At 37.8% G+C, this 20,956-nt stretch overlaps 1 protein-coding gene across 3 annotated transcripts in view; it reads left to right on the plus strand.

Annotated features, from left to right (window-relative positions):
- The first annotated feature begins 343 nt into the window (after positions 1-343).
- Positions 344-20,956, plus strand: part of ptgfrnb (prostaglandin F2 receptor inhibitor b) — a 50,672-nt gene continuing 30,059 nt past the window's right edge. Inside the window, exons 1-4 of one of the 3 annotated variants that reach the window (XM_053229991.1) lie at positions 344-1,209; positions 6,014-6,394; positions 8,970-9,377; positions 17,842-18,123. In XM_053229991.1, the coding sequence (XP_053085966.1) occupies positions 1,107-1,209; positions 6,014-6,394; positions 8,970-9,377; positions 17,842-18,123 (1,174 nt within the window). In that variant the 5' untranslated portion in view covers positions 344-1,106. Of the gene's footprint in view, positions 1,210-6,013; positions 6,395-8,969; positions 9,378-17,757; positions 18,124-20,956 lie in introns of all 3 variants that reach the window. The other 2 variants (XM_053229990.1, XM_026932320.3) reach the window with 2 other exon arrangements.

Consider the following 20,956-nt stretch of genomic DNA (forward strand, 5'->3'; position numbering starts at 1 on the left):
AGGGTTTTACAGTGCTGCCACTTGCCTGGTGGTTACTGTAAAACCCCAGATATATGCACACTCCAGTTTCTAGCGAAGCAGGCGTGACTGCTCAGTTTGACCGTGGATGACGGGGGAAGGGGGTGGGGCTTCCAGGGTGTTCCAGAGTTGAAAACACCTGTGCAACTCTGTCATTCTAGATGCGCATGTCGACTGGCTGATCTGCCGTTTTTACTGGGGAAAAAAAGAAGACTGTTCTTTTTGTGTATGTTTAAGTGATATTTTTAAGCTCATAGCAGAAAACTCCAGTGATAAAATGCGGAATTCCTACGCAAAATACATAAAGGTTAGCTTATTGTTAATGGTTTTTTTGTTTGTTTGTTTTAACACAGCGTGATTTATTTATTTATTTATTTGCTCACAGGAGGATTATTGGCTCTGCAGAAAGCACATGTAAACACAAACAAGCTCTGGCACAGAGAGCTGTTTTCCCATATAGGTTTTCTCAGACTCATAATACACTTGTGCTGAGGCAACAGCGTAAACAGATATTTTCTACATATTTTTCAAGTTATTTATACTAGATAAAATCGAATATTACACCTTTAATTCGATTAGTTTAACTCTGCTAGAATTTAATAACAATCTCGTGGCATCAGGCACGGCCATGCGTCACATTCTAACTCACCTGAACAAATACTTCCTTCAGCCAACCGAGAGCTGAGCAACTGTTTCTTACAAAGGTGACAGAATAAACACATAACCTGTATCTCTTCTTATCAACTAAATTAGAATTAATACCACAGCAAAAATGAGGAAGGGTAACATGCTGCCTTCCAATCTGGATTAACACAGAAGACTTTCGTTTTAATCCTTTAGAGGCTGTTTAAACCCTGCAATGTCGCGATCCACCTGTCGTAAAAAAGTTTCGTCACACTTTGTCGGTGCAGTACGACAGCCGCCTCCAGTCTAAAATCCCATTCTCCTCGGAGTTTTAACCCGAACTGCTGGTCTGTCCAGTTCCTACCTCAGATTGAATTTTACCCAAATATAGGCAGACTCGTTGAGCACAGGACTGTTTTTGTGTTGTGAAGCTGGATTACGGATAACTGCGCATAAAATTTCGAATGTCAGATGCCGTGTGTGAGAAGGGCGGACGAATAGTAGGAATTACACACCGCCAAGCCATGAAAAACCTTTCCGTCTTGATCACCTTATGTTTCACCATAGGTAAGTACAGTAAGCTACAGTAACACCTGTGATAACGAGAGAGAGCGAGTGTGTGTGTGCGCTAGAGAATCAGTGTGTAAATGTATAAGAACCTGTGTGTGTGTGTAAGTAAGTGTAAACGAGAGATAGACGAAGAGAGTAAACCTTGGTTTCAAAATCACAGTTACATCAACCTCGGTAAAGTTGGTTTATACTGGACGTTCTCTGCACATTCGAGATTCTCTCTTCTATTTCTCAAGAAATAAACACAAAAAAGGACAAAATGGGAATTTTTTTAACACAACAAAAACAAAGAACCACAGAACCAAGTACAACTGAATATATTTTTAGATTTTCTCCCGTTAAAGCTCGCTGTTCTTTCAAAAACGCAGGTCATCAGCGCTTTATAGTAATGAAGTAAATAAGGGACCGTCTAAGAAGTGCGTGACATGGACAACTGTGTAAGGTTCTACCAAGATTAGTCATCTACTTGGGAGGATATCTAACGTACAGCAGTGTAAGGACACAGAATGGACTCAGTACAGAAGGATATAAGACTCACAAGTGCAATATTACACCAGAGTCTTACAGAAGAAATACAGTAAACATATATATGTGTGTATATATATATATATGTGGAAATTGAGATTTCCACATTCTGAAGGTTGTAGTAATGGGGCAGAAGACTCACTAGAAGGGCAATTTTACATTATATTACATTACTGAAGTAATTACTGAGTACAGTAGTAAATATTATTTATTTGTTTTTTATAATTTACTAATGCTTATGAATGTTATCCTTTTAAATGAGTGATTACACATTGTGCCACATAAAACCCAGGGTTGGTCTTAGCAACTACAGCAAAATGATTTTGAAAGCAAGTTTCTTTTTTTTTTTTATTGCTAAATTTTTTCTGCAAACAAATAGAAATGAAATTCAACAAATTTTTGGATTCACACTATACTATACTATACTATACACAGACACAACTAAATTTAATAAATTTAACAATAAATAAACAAATAAATAAACAAGTTAACATATTAAAAGAAAAATAATCAAAATTCAATAACTTTTTGACTGTAGGAGTTACACATATAAAACCAAATGCACTATGATACTGTTCATTATTGCTGTTAGTTACAGTAAATAGATTGTAAAAACTAAGATTTTTAAAGTTTTTTATTTTATTTTTTGTTGTTTTTTTAAAAAAAAATTTATGACAGGAAGTTTAAAAATTAATGACTTATCATACTGTAAAAAACACAACACAATGTTTTTATAATTCTAAATCATATAGTAACTTCCAATGTGGAAGAGCTTTACTGCAGATTGTTTTGCATCTGTAGGCTGTATGGTTACATTTGATCAAACTTTAATAATAATAAAAACACAATTTATTTTTAGCTATTTATTTTTTGTAGCTATTGGAATAAGCTATAAGCTAATGGGGGAATAAAGGAATAAGCTAATAAGATCAATAACAAATAACAAATACCAGTAAGAAATGCAGTCATGCATTTGGTTTTACATGTTTACAATAGCTTATCCTAACTTTTGTAGTAACTGTATCAACTGTAGTCTGTACTTTTACCAGACAGGGAAAAAACATGACTTTAAATAAATTAAAATGTTACTGATTTTCAGTTGTTTTTATATTTTTGGACAAAGTAAAATGAATCAATAAAATAAATACATTTTGAAAAACAATTTTTTAAAAATTTAGATGTTGTAGTTGATAGGATTAATAGAGTGTAATATAGTACATTTGAGTAATGCCTGCAATCAAAAAGTTATTGTTTATTTTTTTATATTTTGCAAAAAAAAATCAGTAAAATTAAAAACAACTTTCAGTTGTTGTACTTTGTAGGAATAATAGATTGTATCATAGTGCATTTGGTTTTACATGTGTAACTCCTACAGTCAGAAAGTTATTAAATTTCGATTATTTCTCTTAAAAAAAACCCCCAAAAATAAAATAAATTAAAATAAAAAAAAAAGAGTTTTTAAAATCTATTTTCTGTAGTTGGTAGGAATAATAGACTTTGTCATATTGCATTTGGTTTTACATGTGTAACATCTACAAGCAAAAAGTTATTAAATTTTAATTATTTTTCTTTTTTCCCAAAATAATAATAAAATAACATTATAGTAAAAACAAACTGAGGTTTTAAATAGAGGTTTCTATATCCTGTAGTTGGTAGCAATAATAGACTACATCGTAATGCATTTGGTTTTACATGTGTAACTTCTACAGTCAAAAAGTTATTGAATTTTGATTATTTTTCTTTTAAAAAAGATCAACAAAAATGTAAAAAAGAAGAAGAAGACTGAGTTTTAAAATCTATTTGCTGTAATTGGTAGCAATAATAGACTGTGTCATAATGCATTTGGTTTTACATGTGTAACTCCTACAACAAAAATTATTGAATTTTAGTTCATTTTCTTTTTTCCAAAATAATAAAAAAAAAAACATTAAAAAAAATAGGTTTTACATTCTATTTTCTGTAGCTGGTAGCAATAATAGACTGTATCATAGTACATTTGGTTTAACTTGTGTAACTCCTACCAACAAAAAGTTATTGAATTTTAATTCTTTTTCTTTTTTGCTAAATAAAAAACATTACAATAAAATTTTTTTAAAAATGAATTTTTAAAATCTGTTTGTTTTAACTGATAGGAATAATCATAGTGCATTCGATTTTACATGTGTATCTCCTACAATCAAAAAGCTATTGAATTTTAATTATATAATATTTTTTTAAACAAGAAAACCTTCATTATTTTCAAAATTGAGTTGTGTCTTTTGTAAGAAATGGAGTATAGTATAGTATCATTAATAATCATTAAAAAAATATATGCTATAAAATAAATTGTATCCAAACACTGCAATTCGTTAGATATCCTGCAAAGTAGACAACTATAATGTTGGTATGATCTTACGCAGTTGGTCATGTCAGGCACTTTTTAGACGGTCTCTTACTGACTCTATCACTATAAAGCGCTGATGACCTGCGTTTCTGAAAGATCACCGTCAGCTGGCTTTAACGGGAGAAAATGTAAAAATATATTCATTTGTACACATTTTGTCCTTTTTGTGTGTTTATTTCTTGAGAAATTGAAGAGCAAATCTCGATTGTGCGGCGAATGTCCAATATAAACCAATTTTACCGGCGTTACATCATATCTCACTTAACACTTTACATAAAAAGAATGGTACTGTGACAGTGGTACTTTGAAGACATCTGTAAAGAACAATAAAAGTGTTCATTTATGAACAGGATCCTTTCCTCCTGTTCACATTATGGTACAACTGTATTTGATTGTCATGTTTGTCTTGTGACCATAGATTCACAATTTTGGTGAGGCAGGACGAGAGTAATAATCACATAGCTTCAATTAAGTAAAGAGTCTGTCACGTTTGACTTATGCTATAGGCTACTATCTGGTGAATTTTTAAAGTAACCCTGTAATAGGCAGTTAAGAGTCGACAACATACATTCATCCAGCATACAGTCTAGCTTCTTGTAAAATGTACCTTTGTTCATTTGTAATGTTCAGTGACTTTAACATCCATATTGATGATGTTTCTGATAAATTTGCTTCTAGCTTTGTCAATATCTTACTCTTTTAATCTTACTCAACATGTAACTGGCCCTACACATATCAGAGGGCATACTTTGGACATTGTCTTTACATTTGGCTTAAGTATTGATTCTGTATTTTCTGAAGATCTTTTTATTTCAGATCATAATTGTGTTATGTTTGATTTGTCTTTTAATTTGGATATTTTACCTTGTTGCCATGAAATTCATTCTCGTATCCTAAACCATCGTTCTGCAAAAAAGTTTTCTCCTGCTTTTTATAATGGTCCTGTTATTATGTTAAATTCTGTTGTTGATTCTGAAGTACAAGTCTTGAGGGCAATTGATAAGCAATTTTGAAGGTATTTCATGTCACAGTTATGCGGACAACATTCAATTGTACATTTCTTTTAAACCTCTAAATTGTCTATCCTTTTAAATTATGGGCTATTCTTTGAGTCTCATTCAGCATGGAAGTTGTTTGGATCGCTTTAGTTTTTACCAGCTGAGGAATATTGCTAAACTTAGGCAAGTTGTGTCCAGAGCTGAGATGGAGATGATTATACATGCCTTCATCTCCTTCCTTCATGGTCAGGCATGGTCAGGCACCTGTCTATATTACAGAGCTATTGCAGCTATTGCAGCCATTCAATAATATTAGGAATCTGAGGTCCTCTGATCAGGGATTGCTGGTTGTTCCTCACTCGATTGTGCTTTTGAGGTTGTAGCTCCTGAACTCTGGAATTCTCTCTGGAGATCTGCGGACACCGTGGACACCTTTAACAAGTAGCTAAAGATCCATTTGATTAACTTGCTTTTGTTTAAATATTGTACTTTTTACATTGTACTTTTATTTTACTAAATAATTTACTGTGAAGCACTTTGTGACCTCTGGTCTTGAAAGGTGCTATATAAATAAATTTTACTTACTTTACTTCAACATGTTTTAGTGTTTTTTTTTTTTATTTTAAATCTTTGTGTTTGTTCACAATATTAACCATTTTCAGCTACTACATAATCATCTTCCTCTACTGTGAAAAACAGTTGTGAGAAAACTATAGTCTGAGAGAAATTTGCAATACTCGAGCTGAATTCTACTTACCCTTTTATTCTTCTTCCCCACATTTTGCGTGTGTGTGTGTGCACGCACATATATGTGCTCCATTAAATAATTGCAAAAGTACATGATCATCAATTTAGCAAAATTTCATTTGATTAAATTACATTATAATATTTACAGTTGTTTGCTGTTTAGGTTTGACTGTGGGTCGAAAGGTGTCACTACCAGCAGGCCCTCTGATCCGAGTGGAGGGTGAGACCCTGTCTTTACGTTGTGAAGTATCGGATTATCAGGGCCCCAAGGAGCAGGAGTTTGAATGGAAAGCAACAAAAGGGTCAGAAACCATTCAGGTTGTCTCCACTTTCGACTCTTCATTTCCAGACCAGTCTTTAAAGGCCCGGGTGTTTACTGAGGACATCATTGTGGAAAGAATCAATGAAAGCACCGTGGAGCTGAGGATTAAAGAAGCCAGGGTGACTGACAGTGGCATTTTCACTTGCAGTACCCCTAGCACTGATTCTGTTATCAGTGGAAACTATGAGGCAGATGTGCTGCTGAGAGGTAAGTTAAGTTTTTACAACCTGATAAAATGTTAGTTGTAAAACCAGCTTATAATATGTTGTCCTGTTATAGTGAATAGTGAAGTGACTTGTGGCCAAGTATGGTGACCCATACTCGGAATTTGTGCTCTGCATTTAACCCATCCAAGTGCACACACACAGTAGTGAACACACACACACACCGTGAACACACACCCGGAGCAGTGGGCAGCCTTTTTTGCTGCGGTGCCCGGGGAGCAGTTGGGGGTTCGGTGCCTTGCTCAAGGGTCTCACCTCAGTCGTGGTATTGAGGGTGGAAGAGAGCGCTGGTCATTCAATCCCCCCACCTACAATCCCTGCCGGACCTGAGAGTCGAACCCACAACCTTCAGGTTCACCCTCGGGTTACAAGTCCGGGTAACTGTAGTGCTCTGTAATTTAGTATTACATCCTTCAGCATGTTTTGGCAGAATTCATTGGCAGAATGCAGACCCATCAGTATTTCAGTGGATCGAACCAAGTACTTTGAAAAATACTGTCAAAGCAAAATATGAAAACAAAAATGCCCATAAACATCAACCATCTGAACAAGATCCATCGCAGCTTCTGAAGCTGATTCTCTGTTGTGACTCATCCAATCACATGCATTTACGTAAATTATTTAACTGAAGGTGGGTCATCGGATCAGATACTACCAGGCTAGAGACTTTTGGTTAGAAAGGGGAAATTTTCACAGACCGTATTTAGACCGATATTTCATTTGAATTGTGGTCTGATTAGTGAGCTGATGACATGGTTTGTTTAAAAATGTCAGTGATAAAGAGACTGTTGAAAGATGAACGGACAGAGAAGTATGCATTTATTCTCTGTTTCAAATTCAAAATAGATGCATCTTTACTCATTTCAGTTGAATATCGCTCTGTTAGCTAGCTGCCGTTAACTATTGTCATGAAGTGTGAGGGCTAACACATAATGCCAACAATTGGTAAGTGACATTTGTTACAAAATGACAGCTGACTAGTGGGCCTGTGGCTAGTGCCGCTAGTCAAAGTACTGTTCATAGCTAGCCCACTACATTACCCACTTGTTTTTATACACACCCCACAATCTAGTCAACTAGCAGGCCAGATTTAGACCCTGATTCAGAGTCTCTTCTGAGCCAAGCGCCGCCGCTTGCTAGTTCCAAACACCCATGTCCAGCAAGGGCTAATGAACAGAGTAATGAGCTGAGAAAACTATCTGAGTCACTCTTTTAACATAACCTGTCAGCCTGTGCAATTCAACTATGCTTTCCTTATAGCCCAAGGACCAAACTTCCTTCCCGTTCCTCAACCAAGGCCTGCAGGGATGTTTATGGCTGCATTTGGGAGATTTGTTCAAGCTGATAGTAAACCAACATGCCTTTAGTTTTGCCCAGAAACTAGTCTGGATCAGCCTCTGCTAGCTCTCATAAGGCAACAGGCTCAAAACTATCATAGCCACCCTCAAATTGGCTGCTTTTTCTGCAGTGCCAATCACTGTGCCAAGGGAAGGATGTTTTGGACTGGTAGCTATACTATGCCTAGGCTTGCTGGTGTGAGCATTAGCTAACATGATGGAACATAAGCTGATTGGCCTGGCCTATATGCCTGCTGTTGATACCTGTATCACGTGGTTGTGGTCTCACCAAATGAAGCACTAGTAAGATATTATGATACTGCCTCACACCTGGAACATATCAGCAATGTATTGATACTTTTACTGCTTTTATTGGAGCAGTCACTTCAATCTGCAAATGTGATTCCTCTGGTTGAGGCCTCATTCCTACTAGTGTGAAGCCTGGACCAGCATAAGGGGTGGCTTTCCAGCAATCCGGTTTACGCACAATGCCAGGTGTGGTTAGCACAGTCCACAGTCCACCTGCTGCCAAAGAAGCCCAGTATAAAAGGCTGCAGAATCTCATAGCTTTTGGCCCCAGACACACAAAGGCTCAGCTCATTGCTTATGAAGACAGAAAGAGGTAGAGAGATCGTACAGAAATGTATGTGGGACAACAAGGCTCAGGTATGCCATGCTAATCATTACCCCTCCATCTCCCTCCCAGTACCCATGCTAGAAAGCCATTTAGAATTCAATCTATGGCATGTATGGCTTCAGATGCCTCATATAAAGGGAACATATGCTTTATCTTTGCAATCAGCAAAATGTCAAAATAGATTCCAATATTTTGTATCACTCTTTGTGCTGTCTTGGGCAACGTGCATGTAGTGGGTCTATGACTACATGTCATGTCATTTATGCAATTCACACTGGATTTCTTAATGAGGGGAAAAATGTTAGGTGTGTTTCTGTGCCTTTTTTGGTGTCTTGTAAAAGATTTTTTTGTGGAAACACCATGTCAAGCAATTCATTATTCAATATAGGAAAAAAAACAGGTTATTCAACTCAGGACAAACACAGTAATTTTGCTGCATGCTGTCCAAATCTCAGCACAAAAGTGCATGTGTGTGCATGTGTGTGTGAGTGAGTATTTTTGTTCATTCCTGTAAGCATGTCACTACTGGTCCACACCTGTTCTAAAATTTCTTGAAATGTCTCCTCTTTATTGTTTGCTTACAGTAATTCGTAATACACTGGTTGTGGTTCCTGAAGTTCCAGCCCCTTCTGTCCACGAGGGCAGATTAATCAATCTTCACTGCAACATCACTCAAGACTTCATTGAAGGAATTTACCTATCAGTTACATGGTCTGTTAAAAAAGATCAGTCACCAGAGCAGGATCTCCTTACTTTTGGACCTGATTCAGGTGTCACTGTTGGAAATAATTTTATCCAACGCTATGCAGATGGTGAAATGCGTCTGCACCTGGGCAATACTGGTTCCTACAGCCTGGTGCTCTCTGGAGCAGTGCCTGCAGATCAGGGGATGTATCTGTGTACTGCCAGACAGTGGACCAGAGAGCAGGGCACCTGGAACAGGATACAGGAAAAGGCAGAGGTCATGGGTGAAGTGGCTGTTATCCCAACAGGTGAGCTCTGGTTAAAGAAAACGCTTTAGGATGGCATTTGAATGTGTGTAAGTAGGTGTCACTTGCCGCACACTGTGCAAAGGGCGGCATATCTCTGCAGGGCTCTCCAAAAATTATTTAATTAATTTCCAAAATTGTGTAAAACTTGTATTTACGTTGCAAGTACGTCATACTTTAATGAGAGTTCTCTATCATTCTCTATAAGAAGAATCATGTGGTCATTATAATGAAACGCTGCTTAAAGAACCCCATTTTGACTTACAGAAACACTGTGAGTGCATCCCAGTTTTACAGTATTTTCTGTGTTTAGCAAAGCAGTTTCTTGATTTGAGAAAGATCTCACTGCTTTGAAACATAGCTTGATCACCTTCTGGTATAGACCATGCCCACATCTACTTTAAATCCATATACAAAAAAAAGATGTTTTGAGCTTTTAAGCACTATACAGATATACAGATAATGCCATTAAGTTACACTCCTACTTTATAGACAGGTCGATAAATATTTGACATTGACATTGCTATTTCAGCTGTTTACCACAGTATATTGGAATTGAAATTAAATAACAAATATGATCGAACTTTCGGCTTTAAATTGAGGCTATGTACATCCAAATCAGGTGAATGGTGTAGGAATTACAGCACTTTTTATATGTTGTCCCAACCCACCCTAACCCACACCTCTCCGATGGGATTGTTTTGATTTTTCAGCCTAAAGGTTCTCACACACATACAGAGATTTTATCACTGCACTGGGGGGGGGGGGGGGGGGCGCATACTGTATAAAAAGTGCTGTAATTCCATTCACCCGATTTGGATGTAAATAGCCTCAAATTAAAGCTGAACGTCTGCACTATGAGTCCACTATTTATGGACCTGACATGTTTATGATGTACATCATGGGCATGTGCGATTCACATTGTGCAAATTAGCATGCTAATTTGTAATGTACTGTGTGTAATGTAGTTGCTGTTTGAAAACCAGAGGCTCCAATCTGTGCAACCCATAGAGTGAAAACATAGATAGCATGATACATGAACATGATAGCATTATTACATGGAGAGCCTGTGAGATCTGCACTTACGAAGTCCAATAGTTCGACAGCTCCGAATTGCAATGACCACCACACATTATACGTCATATGGTTACATGACTGTGTTACAAAGGTTTAAAAGAGCTCTTCGGTAGCTTTCAATCAACGCCAGAGACTGTGGAAATCAGGCATTTTGGCCGACTTAGGGGCTCTATCCTGAGCGATAACCTCAAATTGCTGCTGTTGCTCGCGGGTCTAGGAGAGTGTAAGTGGAGGCTGGTGACTTAACTATCTTGGTGAGTGGGGAGGTTTCCATGGCAGTGTCTGGTACCTCCTCCTAGGTTTTTCCACCACTGTAGAACTCAGTGTATGTGGGAAGGAGGACTCAGGAGACAGACAAATTTTTATGGAGTTTCGTGCTTCTTTTTATTGTCCTTTCTTCCTGTGAGTGCTTTTCAGCACTTTTGAGCTTGCAGACACACAACCACAAACACAGTTCAACTCAACTTAGCCCTTACTCACTGGGTCACAGCATTTTCTGTAAGGACACACAGATTAGAATCATCAGGGACGCACTTTTATTAAAGTACTTTCACAGCAACCGGAAATGTGTAGGACGAGTATATATCACCCAGCGAACCATCCATATGACTTCACCAGCCTTTGTCTGGTCTATCTGGGCCTAATGGGCAAATGGGATGAACCATAAAAGAGAGAAGCTCTCTTTCTTTGGCTGTTCGCCAGGCAAAGAAGAGGCCCTACTTTTTTCTCATCTGAGATCATAATGAGAGCAATGCTCACCTCTCCCAATGGTATAAAATCAACCAATGCTACCCAGTAGCATTGCACATGTTTTTGTGTTTTTTGCCCATGCAAATTTTCTTTCACTTTTAACGATAAATGAAACAGCTGCTTTCAGATTTGTTGGACAGCCAGACCTCTGTGATTTGTGAAGCCAACTGAACTTCGTCAGGAAGCAAATCCAAGGACTGACCTGCAGATTGCATAGGAAGACAAACTCAAATATGCTGCATCACCATTCGTCAGCACCGAGCAAACTGCAATGACACAAGCACAGCTCTTGCACAGGCTGCGTCGGCGCTCATTCAGAGAGCGCATGCAGATACTTCTAAGGCTGGAGTCGCATTCCTCTTGTGCTCGCGATGATGTAAGACTGTACATCTGGGCAGGAATAGATAGTGTTCATTTCTTTTTAAGTTTTACTGTGTTGAGTAATTTGAAGCTGCAAACTGTTTGTTAAAATCAACATTCTTTTAGACAAAGGGAATCACATGCACCACCCTGAATCTCCTTCCTTCTCTCTTTGATCTTTCTTACCTTTGCATGCAAGCACTCTGTGCTTAATAACACGGTCAGTCAGTCAGTGACCTCCATTTATGTCAAGAAAAAATAAAATCCAAGCTCTGTAGCATTATTTCCATTAATGTTATTGCACTTTGGAACTTATTTTTATAGTTTCTATCTCTGGCCATCCACCATGTGCAAGTCTTTTAAAGTCCCCGCCATATTATTATTATTGATTTCCTTGCTTCACGTTCCAGGAAGTGTGGCCACATATCTCACATGGTTTGTGGTTCATTTTTTTATAAGCTTAAACAATTTTAATGAGTTTGACTTATTTAAAGGTTGGTAATATTGTTTCTTTCTTTTTCAGGACATTCCAAATGGTTGTATTGGCTATGCCCAATGCTTGTGCAATGGCTCTGATAGATTTTCCCTCTTTTCTCAGCTTCAGAATGGCTTGCTTTTCTCCCATAGATAGCTCTCTGGCCTTCATGTTGATTTACCCTTTTTAATAACAACTGCAGTCTTCACAGATGAAACCCAGGGTTCATACCAAGAGTAGACATTCGGAGCTATTAATTGTTTAAACAATCAATCTAACAGGGCACATCTGGGCAAAAACACCTGTCAGTAACATGTTTCAATATTTTAGATCACTTGAAAAATGGGTGGGTTCAAACAACAGATGCCATATTTTAAGTTGCTTAACACATCTAGATGTAAATATCAGGAAATTAATGCTGAAATTCTGATTTATCATCTTATATTTCTCTCTTGATCTCAAATCTAAATGTCTTCAGTGTATAGCAAAAATAAAAGGCCTTGCCATTCCACTTCTTTTAGCGGGGACTGTATATTGTGCACACTGCATAGAAAAAACACCTGAACATCACAGCCATATGTGAACATTCCTCAAACTGTTGCCACAAAATTGGAAGCACAGAATTTTCAAGAATGTTAGAATGTCTTTGTATGTTGTAGCATTACAAAGAACAATGAACTATGGGGCCTACCCCAATCCTGTTCCAGCATGACACTGCCCCTGTGCACAAAGTGAGGACCATAAAGACATGGTTTGCCAAAGCTGGAGTGGATGAACTCAGTGGGCCTGCACAGAGCTCTGACTAAACACCATTTGGATGAATTGGAAAGCCAGCTACATGCCAGGCCTCCTCGCAAATCCCCACAGCCATGTTCCAAAATCTAGTGGAAATCCTTCGCAGAAGTTTTGAGGTTATTACAGGGGACCTAATCTGGAATGGGATGTTCACCAAGCACAAGTGGCTGAGATGGTCACGTGTCCATGTACTTTTGGCAATATAGTGTATATGTGTAAGCTTATTTTGTCTGTAGCCATCTGCCAGCTGAAATTACAAAACTGTTCACCTAAAATTATGAAATTGAACAGTGAATAACTGCCATATTGTTTTTATTTTTGCTTCCACATGTTGGTGTAAAATTAGTACCATAGTGCACAAACACTTTGCCAGGCAGCTACAAGTTGCAGAGTCATGACATTTTCATAGATTATAATTTCAAATAAACTGTACAGCATATTGAAAGGGTTATTTTGAGATTGTAATTCTTGGGAGTTTAACGGTTCACTCATGTGCGAGTGAACATAGACTCGAAGTAGAAAATAAGAACAGCATTCTATTTCAGTTCCAGGTTGTAGCACTGCAAACGCTGGAAAAGTTCAATACTTATGCAAGTTGCTGTACCCAAACAAACAGCACCATGAAGCCCAAGGAGTTATTAAAATCAGTCCAGGACAGACTCTGCAGCTGAAGAGATCCTCAGTGCAGATGGAGAAGCTGCCCACAGAATGACTGTTGCCTGGACATGCCACACAGCTGGGTGGGAAGAGTGGCAAGAATAGAATAAAAGCCGTATGAGTTCACCCAGATGGCATCTTTGTGTAAGCCTGTGGATTGCCTTGGTGCAAAGCGCTACATTTGGTGGAAACTCAACACTGCTTATCACCCTGTGAGCACCCTCCCCGCAGTAAAGCATGTTGGTGGTATCATCATCTTGTGTGGATGCTTTGAATCAGCAGGGACTTGGAAACTGGATAGGGTTGAGGGCGAGATGGATCCTTGAAGAAAACTTGTTCCAGTCTGCAAGAGCATGGAGACTGATGGCCCTTCTAAAAGGACAATGATCCTAAACATACTGCCATAGCTACACTGGAGTGGTTCAAAATCACGAACCTGAATGTTCTAAAATGGCCCAGTTAAAGTCCAGACCGCAATCCAGTTAAGTCTCTTTGGCATGATTTGAAAATTTCTGTTCCCCAGTGGTGTTCCTTCTGAAGATCACACTCCAGTTGTGCAGTAGAGTCATAATCCAGAAGCTTTATAGCTGTAATTGCAGCAACAGATGGTTCTAAGAAGTATTGACCTGGGGGTGAATACTTATGCACCCAACACATCTCTGCTTGATTTTTTAAATTAACCTTTGTGCCACAATAGTATTATTTTGCACCAGATGTTAGACATATTATGTAAAACAAATGGTAAAAATCCCAATTAATTACATTCTCAATTCCAGGTTACAACGCAACACGATGTGGAAAAATTCAAATACGCTGGGGAATGATGAATATTTACACTGTACAATATGAGTCCTAATATCTAAAATATTTAAGATCTGTCTTTCTTTCTCCTTTACACTTTTTGCACTATCAAGTGTGTGTCTTTTCTCACAATCCCAACTGTTTAGCTTTTGTTACCAAGGATACTCTTCCTGGGTTGCTATGTAGGCTTACCACACAACTTTTAATTACAGCTAGGGATGTACTGCATAGAGAGTGCACAGCTGTAAAAGACCACCCATGGAACCTTGAGTAAAGCAATATAATGAGATTGTACTCAGTACTTGATATCAGCAGTACCTTTATTCTTTTATGGTCACATATTACTAGACATTTGGAGAAGTTTGGTTATATTTTAACATTTTAATTCAATTATTTATTAAATAGTGAAGAATGCAGTGAATAGCGAAAAAAAACTAGATCAAGCTTTATCCCACAGTGGGAAGATGAAATAAAAACTGAAAAGGAAGCTAGAAAGAAAAGTTAAATAGATCTAATTTCTGAGCTTTCACAAAAATTTACAAAAATGTACTGTGTAATGAATATGGGAGTATCTTTGTTGTATAACTTACAAATAAATAATGTGAGTTCCACAAAAATAAAACAAGATCCACAAATAAACCATACATTTACACCTCAAATATAAAATAAGATGTAAAATAAATAAATAAATAAATATTTTTGTAATTTACAAATAAGTACTTGGTTCATAAATATTTCTGAAATGTACAACCTCACTTGCCTTGTTTATTTGTGGAATCGGCTGCATTTGTTTATAGATCGCTCCATGTGTGTTTGTGTAGCATGTGGCATTTGTGGAATGGCTGGCATTTATTCATGGATTTCTGAAACATATCTCACATTGTCTAGTGCAGTTCAGTCTACAGATATGTTTTTTTTTTCACTGGGTCTGCTCTAACCAGTCAGACAGTGAGACAACTTTTCACTAATGCCCACTTTGCTCCAACCAATCACAGCAAATATACGTTGTCTTGGCTCTGCATAAGGCATTCCCTGTAAGTTATCTAGTTTTGTCATTATTCATGATTGTGTTAAGTGCTTTTTCTGTAGTAGAAATTGATGTTTGATGTTACTTAGAACAGCATGATTCTGCTTGTCAATTCTATGCAAGCACCTTATGGTTCTTGTGTAAAAGTGTTTAACTTGCTGGATAGTTGAATGAGGATTCAGTGAGGCCAGTACATATGTGATTGTTTCTGGATCTGCCACAACCCTGACCAGGATTAAGTGCTTACTGAAAATGAATGAATGAAATTACAGTAGGTTCCCCCAGCGGATGCCTGAACCCCTGGATAGTAGCAAACTAATATATATATATATATATATATATATATATATATATATATATATATATATATATATATATATACACACCGATCAGCCATAACATTATGACCACTGACAGGTGAAGTGAATAATATTGATTATCTCGTTACAATAGCACCTGTCAAGGGTTGAGATATATGAGGCAGCAAGTGACCAGTCAGTTCTCGAAGGTGATGTGTTGGAAACAGGAAAAATGGGCAAGCATAAGGATTAGAGAGACTTTGACAACGGCCAAATTGTGATGGCTAGATGACTGGGTCAGAGCATCTTTAAAACGGCAGATCTTGTGGGGTGTTCCCGGTATGCAGTGGTTAGTACCTACCAAAAGTGGTCCAAGGAAGGACAACCAGTGAACCGGCAACAGGGTCATGGGCGCCCAAGGCTCACTGATGCGCGTGTGGAGTGAAGGCTAGTCCGTCTGGTCTGATCCCACAGAAGAGTTATTGTAGCACAAATTGCTGAAAAGTTAAAGCTGGCTATGATAGAATGGTGTCAGAACACACAGTGCATCGCAGCTTGCTGCGTATGGGGCTGTGTTGCCACAGACCTGTCAGAGTGCCCATGCTGACCCCTGTCCACCGCCAAAAGTGCCTACAATGGACAGGTGAGCATCAGAACTGGACCACGGAGCAATGGAAGAAGGTGGCCTGGTCCGATAAATCACATTTTCTTTCATTCATGTGGAATGTGGAATGATGCGTGTGCATCATTTACCTGGGGAAGAGATGGCACCAGCATGCACTATGGGAAGAACGCAAGCTGGCGGAGGCAGTGTGATGCTCTGGGCAATGTTCTGCTGGGAAACTTTTGGTCCTGGCATTCATGTGGATGCTATTTTGACACATACCACCTACCTAAACATTGTATTCCCTAATGGAAGTGACCTCTTTTGGCAGGATAATGCGCCCTGCCACACTGTAAAAATTGTTCAGGAATGGTTCGAGGAACATGACAAAGAGTTCAAGGAGTTGACTTGGCCTCTAAATTCCCCACATCTCAATCCAGTCGAACATCTGTGGGGTGTGCTGTCCATCAAGTCCGATCCATGGAGGCCCCACCTCGCAACTTACAGGACTTAAAGGATCTGCTGTTAACGTCTTCGTGCCAGATATCACAGCACACCTTCAGGGATCTAGTGGAGTCCATGCCTCAACGGGTCAGGGCTGTTTTGGCAGCAAAAGGGGGACCAACACAATATTAGGCAGGTGGTCAAAATGTTATGGCTGATCGGTGTATATAATGTATGCATGTATGAATGACATATAAATACATATAAACATACATATAAACAATACATATAAACGGCTGGGTAGCGTATACAGCATGGATACGCTGGACAAAGGGATGATTAATGTCCCGGGTGGGACTGCACGAGATTTCATCACGTTACTCAGAATGGTATGCAATTTAAATTATGTTTTATTAAGTGTAATTATATTTAATTTTATGTTTATGTAAAGTGTACTGTATTTCTGGAATTTTCTATTAAAATTTTTCGAACCACAGTCAACCGCAGTTAATTGAACCCCAGTAACTGGAAGAGCAGATACGGGGGTTTTACTGTACTCAATTCCCTAAAGTCCTCCATGTTAAATTCTCACTACACACTCATTACTCCCACTAGCCAAGAGAGAAAAAAAAAATGCATCCCATTACAACGATAAACAACAGTCAGAATGAGCTTGTGCATTTCAAAAATGTTGTGAATCAAATACTCATTTGTGAATTACAGAAATATTTTCACATTTCATTTTATTTATTTGTGGGTCATATTTCATATTTGTGAATTACTTGCAGTTTATTTGTGGATCTTGTTTTATTTTTGTGGAACTCATGTTATTTATTTCTAAGTTATGCAACAAATATACCCCATAATTATTGCTCATATTACACTAGTTTATTGACTAATTTTACAGCAGGAATTAAAAGCTTAAGCAAATAACTGATGTTTGTGAGGGTGTGTAAGTGAAAGCATAATGCTGCAAAATTATGAGAGCAGCAAAATTATATGAGTGTGATTATTGTGAATGGATTTTTTCTTTTTTTGTCACACAGTAATTACTGTAATATTAACACAGTTTCTTCTTTATTATTTGATTACAGCTAAATCCCTCACTGTACAGGTCCTGGATAGTACCATTCTTAACACGGGAGACAATCTGAATCTCACTTGCTTGGTTTCTGCAGATGACCTTGCTGCCTTAGGTCTTGAGGTGACATGGCTGAAAAATGACACACAGATTCTTACCCACCTTAGTCGAGATGGAGTGGTGGCAAAAACTTCAGATATATTTAGCATTAACCAGGTTGGAGAGGGTGATTTCAGACTGGAGCTTCACAGCGTTGAGCTATCTGATAAGGGACTTTACTCATGCAGGGTGAGGGCATGGATACAACAGAGCTGGGGAAAATGGTACCAGGCTGCAGAGAAGACATCAGCCCCTGTACAAGTCATGATCATCTCAAAAGGTGAGTTAACTCAATTAGAAAAATATGTCTGTGTATTTTCAAAAGTTACCTTCAAGCCCAGACAGTTAAAACATCCCCACTAATAAGCCTGAGATACCCTTTAACAAAACAAACAGATTATTCTCTTAAATATCCTGGATCTGTCCTGGAACTTGATCATTATCATTATTGATCATCCTATGCATTTGCAATCAGGAAGCTATGTTTTGGTATCGTTTAGATAATTCCTACCATTTTTTTTTTTCAAATTGGACACAATAGATATAAGCTGTGCCATCACAAACCCAGTGCTGGGAGTTTGTGAAAAATGTAAGAAACATTTTGAGTTTGCTTAAAACAAATTTGACCCAAACACCAATCTGTATAATTAGATTAAGGCTTTCAAGAAGAGTTAACCATTTAAAAATCATGTTTTTGAGTTCAGGGTTACTTGCTGCAATAGTTATATTTGTTGAAATAGTTATATTCCAATACTTGGTTACACCTCCCCTCACTTCAATAACAGCACCAATCCTGTCAGGTAAGGATGCCACCGGTGTCTTGAGTTCCTGCCCACTCTTCCACAGACTGGGCAAGCTGCCTGAAGCTTTTTGTGCTGATATGAAAAAAGTGACACACTGCAACCATAACAACACTGTTACCTTAGACTAGTAGTTTGTATCAGCTAACTAGAAGAGCTTAGATAGCTATCTAGATTAGATTTGTTTTTACATTTTTTAAAGTTTAATCTTTATTTAAGGTAGTCAGGGTAGCCAGAGTAGTCACATTTAATCAGAGTAGTGACAAAAATCTCTCTTTCACATGAGCCCTGGACAAGAAGGCAGCACAAGATTACCATAAGCAACACTGAGACACAAATAAAATGTATAGCAACACTGAGAATTAAAACAGGAGCATTTGTACTAAAGCAGTTCCCTTATAAATAGCTTAAAATCGTATAGTCATGTCAGTGTCAAATTGGCCCATGAGCTCAGGCTCCCAAAATCCACTACAGCATTACAGCATGCCCAATTCAGACTCCATTTCCTATCACACACAGTTACTTACATGTTCATGGTCACCTGATTACTGATTTCACACACCTGGATTCAGTCACATCAGGCCTATACATAACCTGGACTCACATATACTCACTGCAAGTTTTCCTTCCAACAAACCATAATATTTTGTGCATGCATGTCTTAACCGTGTTTGTTTTTTGATATCTAAATCCCGTTTTGTCCTCTGAAAGTCTGTTTGTAAATTGCCTAACCAGTGACTTTTTTTTTTTTTTACACAATTTTATTCTGCCTAACGTTTTGCATTTGTTTACCTGTAGTAATAACCTCACCCTGCACTTGCACCCATCTCTGCTGCCTGACACTGATAATGAGACCAGAGGTTTTAGGTATTTCTGTAGGTCATTCCATGATGACGTACAGCATTTTGGCTATTATTATTATTATTATTATTATTCATAATAATAATAATAATAATAATAATAATAATAATAATAATAATTTAGCCTAACTAAAAGACACAGATAAAATATATACAATACTTATACAACATACACTCACTGAGCACTTTATTAGGAACACCTGTACACCTTCTCATTCATATAATTATCTAATCAGCCAATCGTGTGGCAGCAGTGCATTGCATAAAATCATGCAGATATGGGCCAGCAGCTTTGGGTAATGTTCACATCAACCATCAGAATGGGGAAAAAATGTGATCTCAGTGATTTTGACCATGGCATGATTTTGTTGGTGCGAGACAGACTGGTTTGAGTATTTCTATAACTACTGATCTATCCCAAAACGTAGCCTGATCTGATGAATCACAATTTCTGCTGAGGCACACAGAATTTGGTAGGTAGGGTCAGAATTTGGCACCAACAGCATAAACCCTTGGAAGCAGCCTGTCTTGTGTCAACAGTCCAGGCTGATGAAGGTGATGTAATGGTGTGAGGAATGTTTCCCTGGCACATTTTGGGCCCATTAATACCAATGAACGCTTGAATGGCACAACCTACTTGAGAATGTTGTTGCTGACCATGTGCATCCCCTCATGGCCACAATTTACCACAATCTTCTAATGGCTACTTCCAGCATGATAATGCAGCATGTCACAAAGCAAAAGTAATCTCAAACGGGTTTCATGAACATGACAATGAGTTCAGTGTTCTTCATTGGCCTTCCCAGTCACCGGATCTGAATCCAATAGAACACCTTTGGGATGTGGTAGAACAGGAGATTTGCAGCATGAAAGTGCACCTGAAAATTCTGCAGGAATTGCATGATGCAATCATTTCAACCTGGACCAGAATCTCAAAGGAATGTTTCCAACATCTTGTGGAATCCATGCCATAAAGAATTGAGGCTGTTTTGAGAGTAAAGGGAGGCTCTACCCAGTATTAGTGTAGTGTTCTTAATAAAGTTTTCGGTGAGTGTATACATAATTTTACTAGTTCCATATCTAGTAGATTTACTAGTTCCATATCTAATACATAAGTGCCCCAAATTACTAGATTACAAGAGAGGTAAGGCAATTTGTTTTAGCACAAGAATGTTCCGTATCTACATTTTCCTTTGAATATAGTATAACCATTTGGGAATTTCAGAAATCTTTCTCTTGTAGTAAAATATTGGACTGTTGACAGAAAATAATTGTAACGTTTCCCAGAGTTCTAAACTTTCTTCCAAATAAAAAGCCTTCCAAAACACATCCAGTTATTTACTTGATTTGTTAGATGTTCTTTTAACTTCTTTCATTTAGGTACACTGTACTTTGGCTATTGTCAGTATTTACAGTATAGTTGAGAGAATCTTCCCAACAAAAAAAAATTTTT

This window comes from Pangasianodon hypophthalmus, chromosome 26 (genome assembly GCF_027358585.1).
Source record: "Pangasianodon hypophthalmus isolate fPanHyp1 chromosome 26, fPanHyp1.pri, whole genome shotgun sequence".
Lineage (NCBI taxonomy): Eukaryota > Metazoa > Chordata > Actinopteri > Siluriformes > Pangasiidae > Pangasianodon > Pangasianodon hypophthalmus.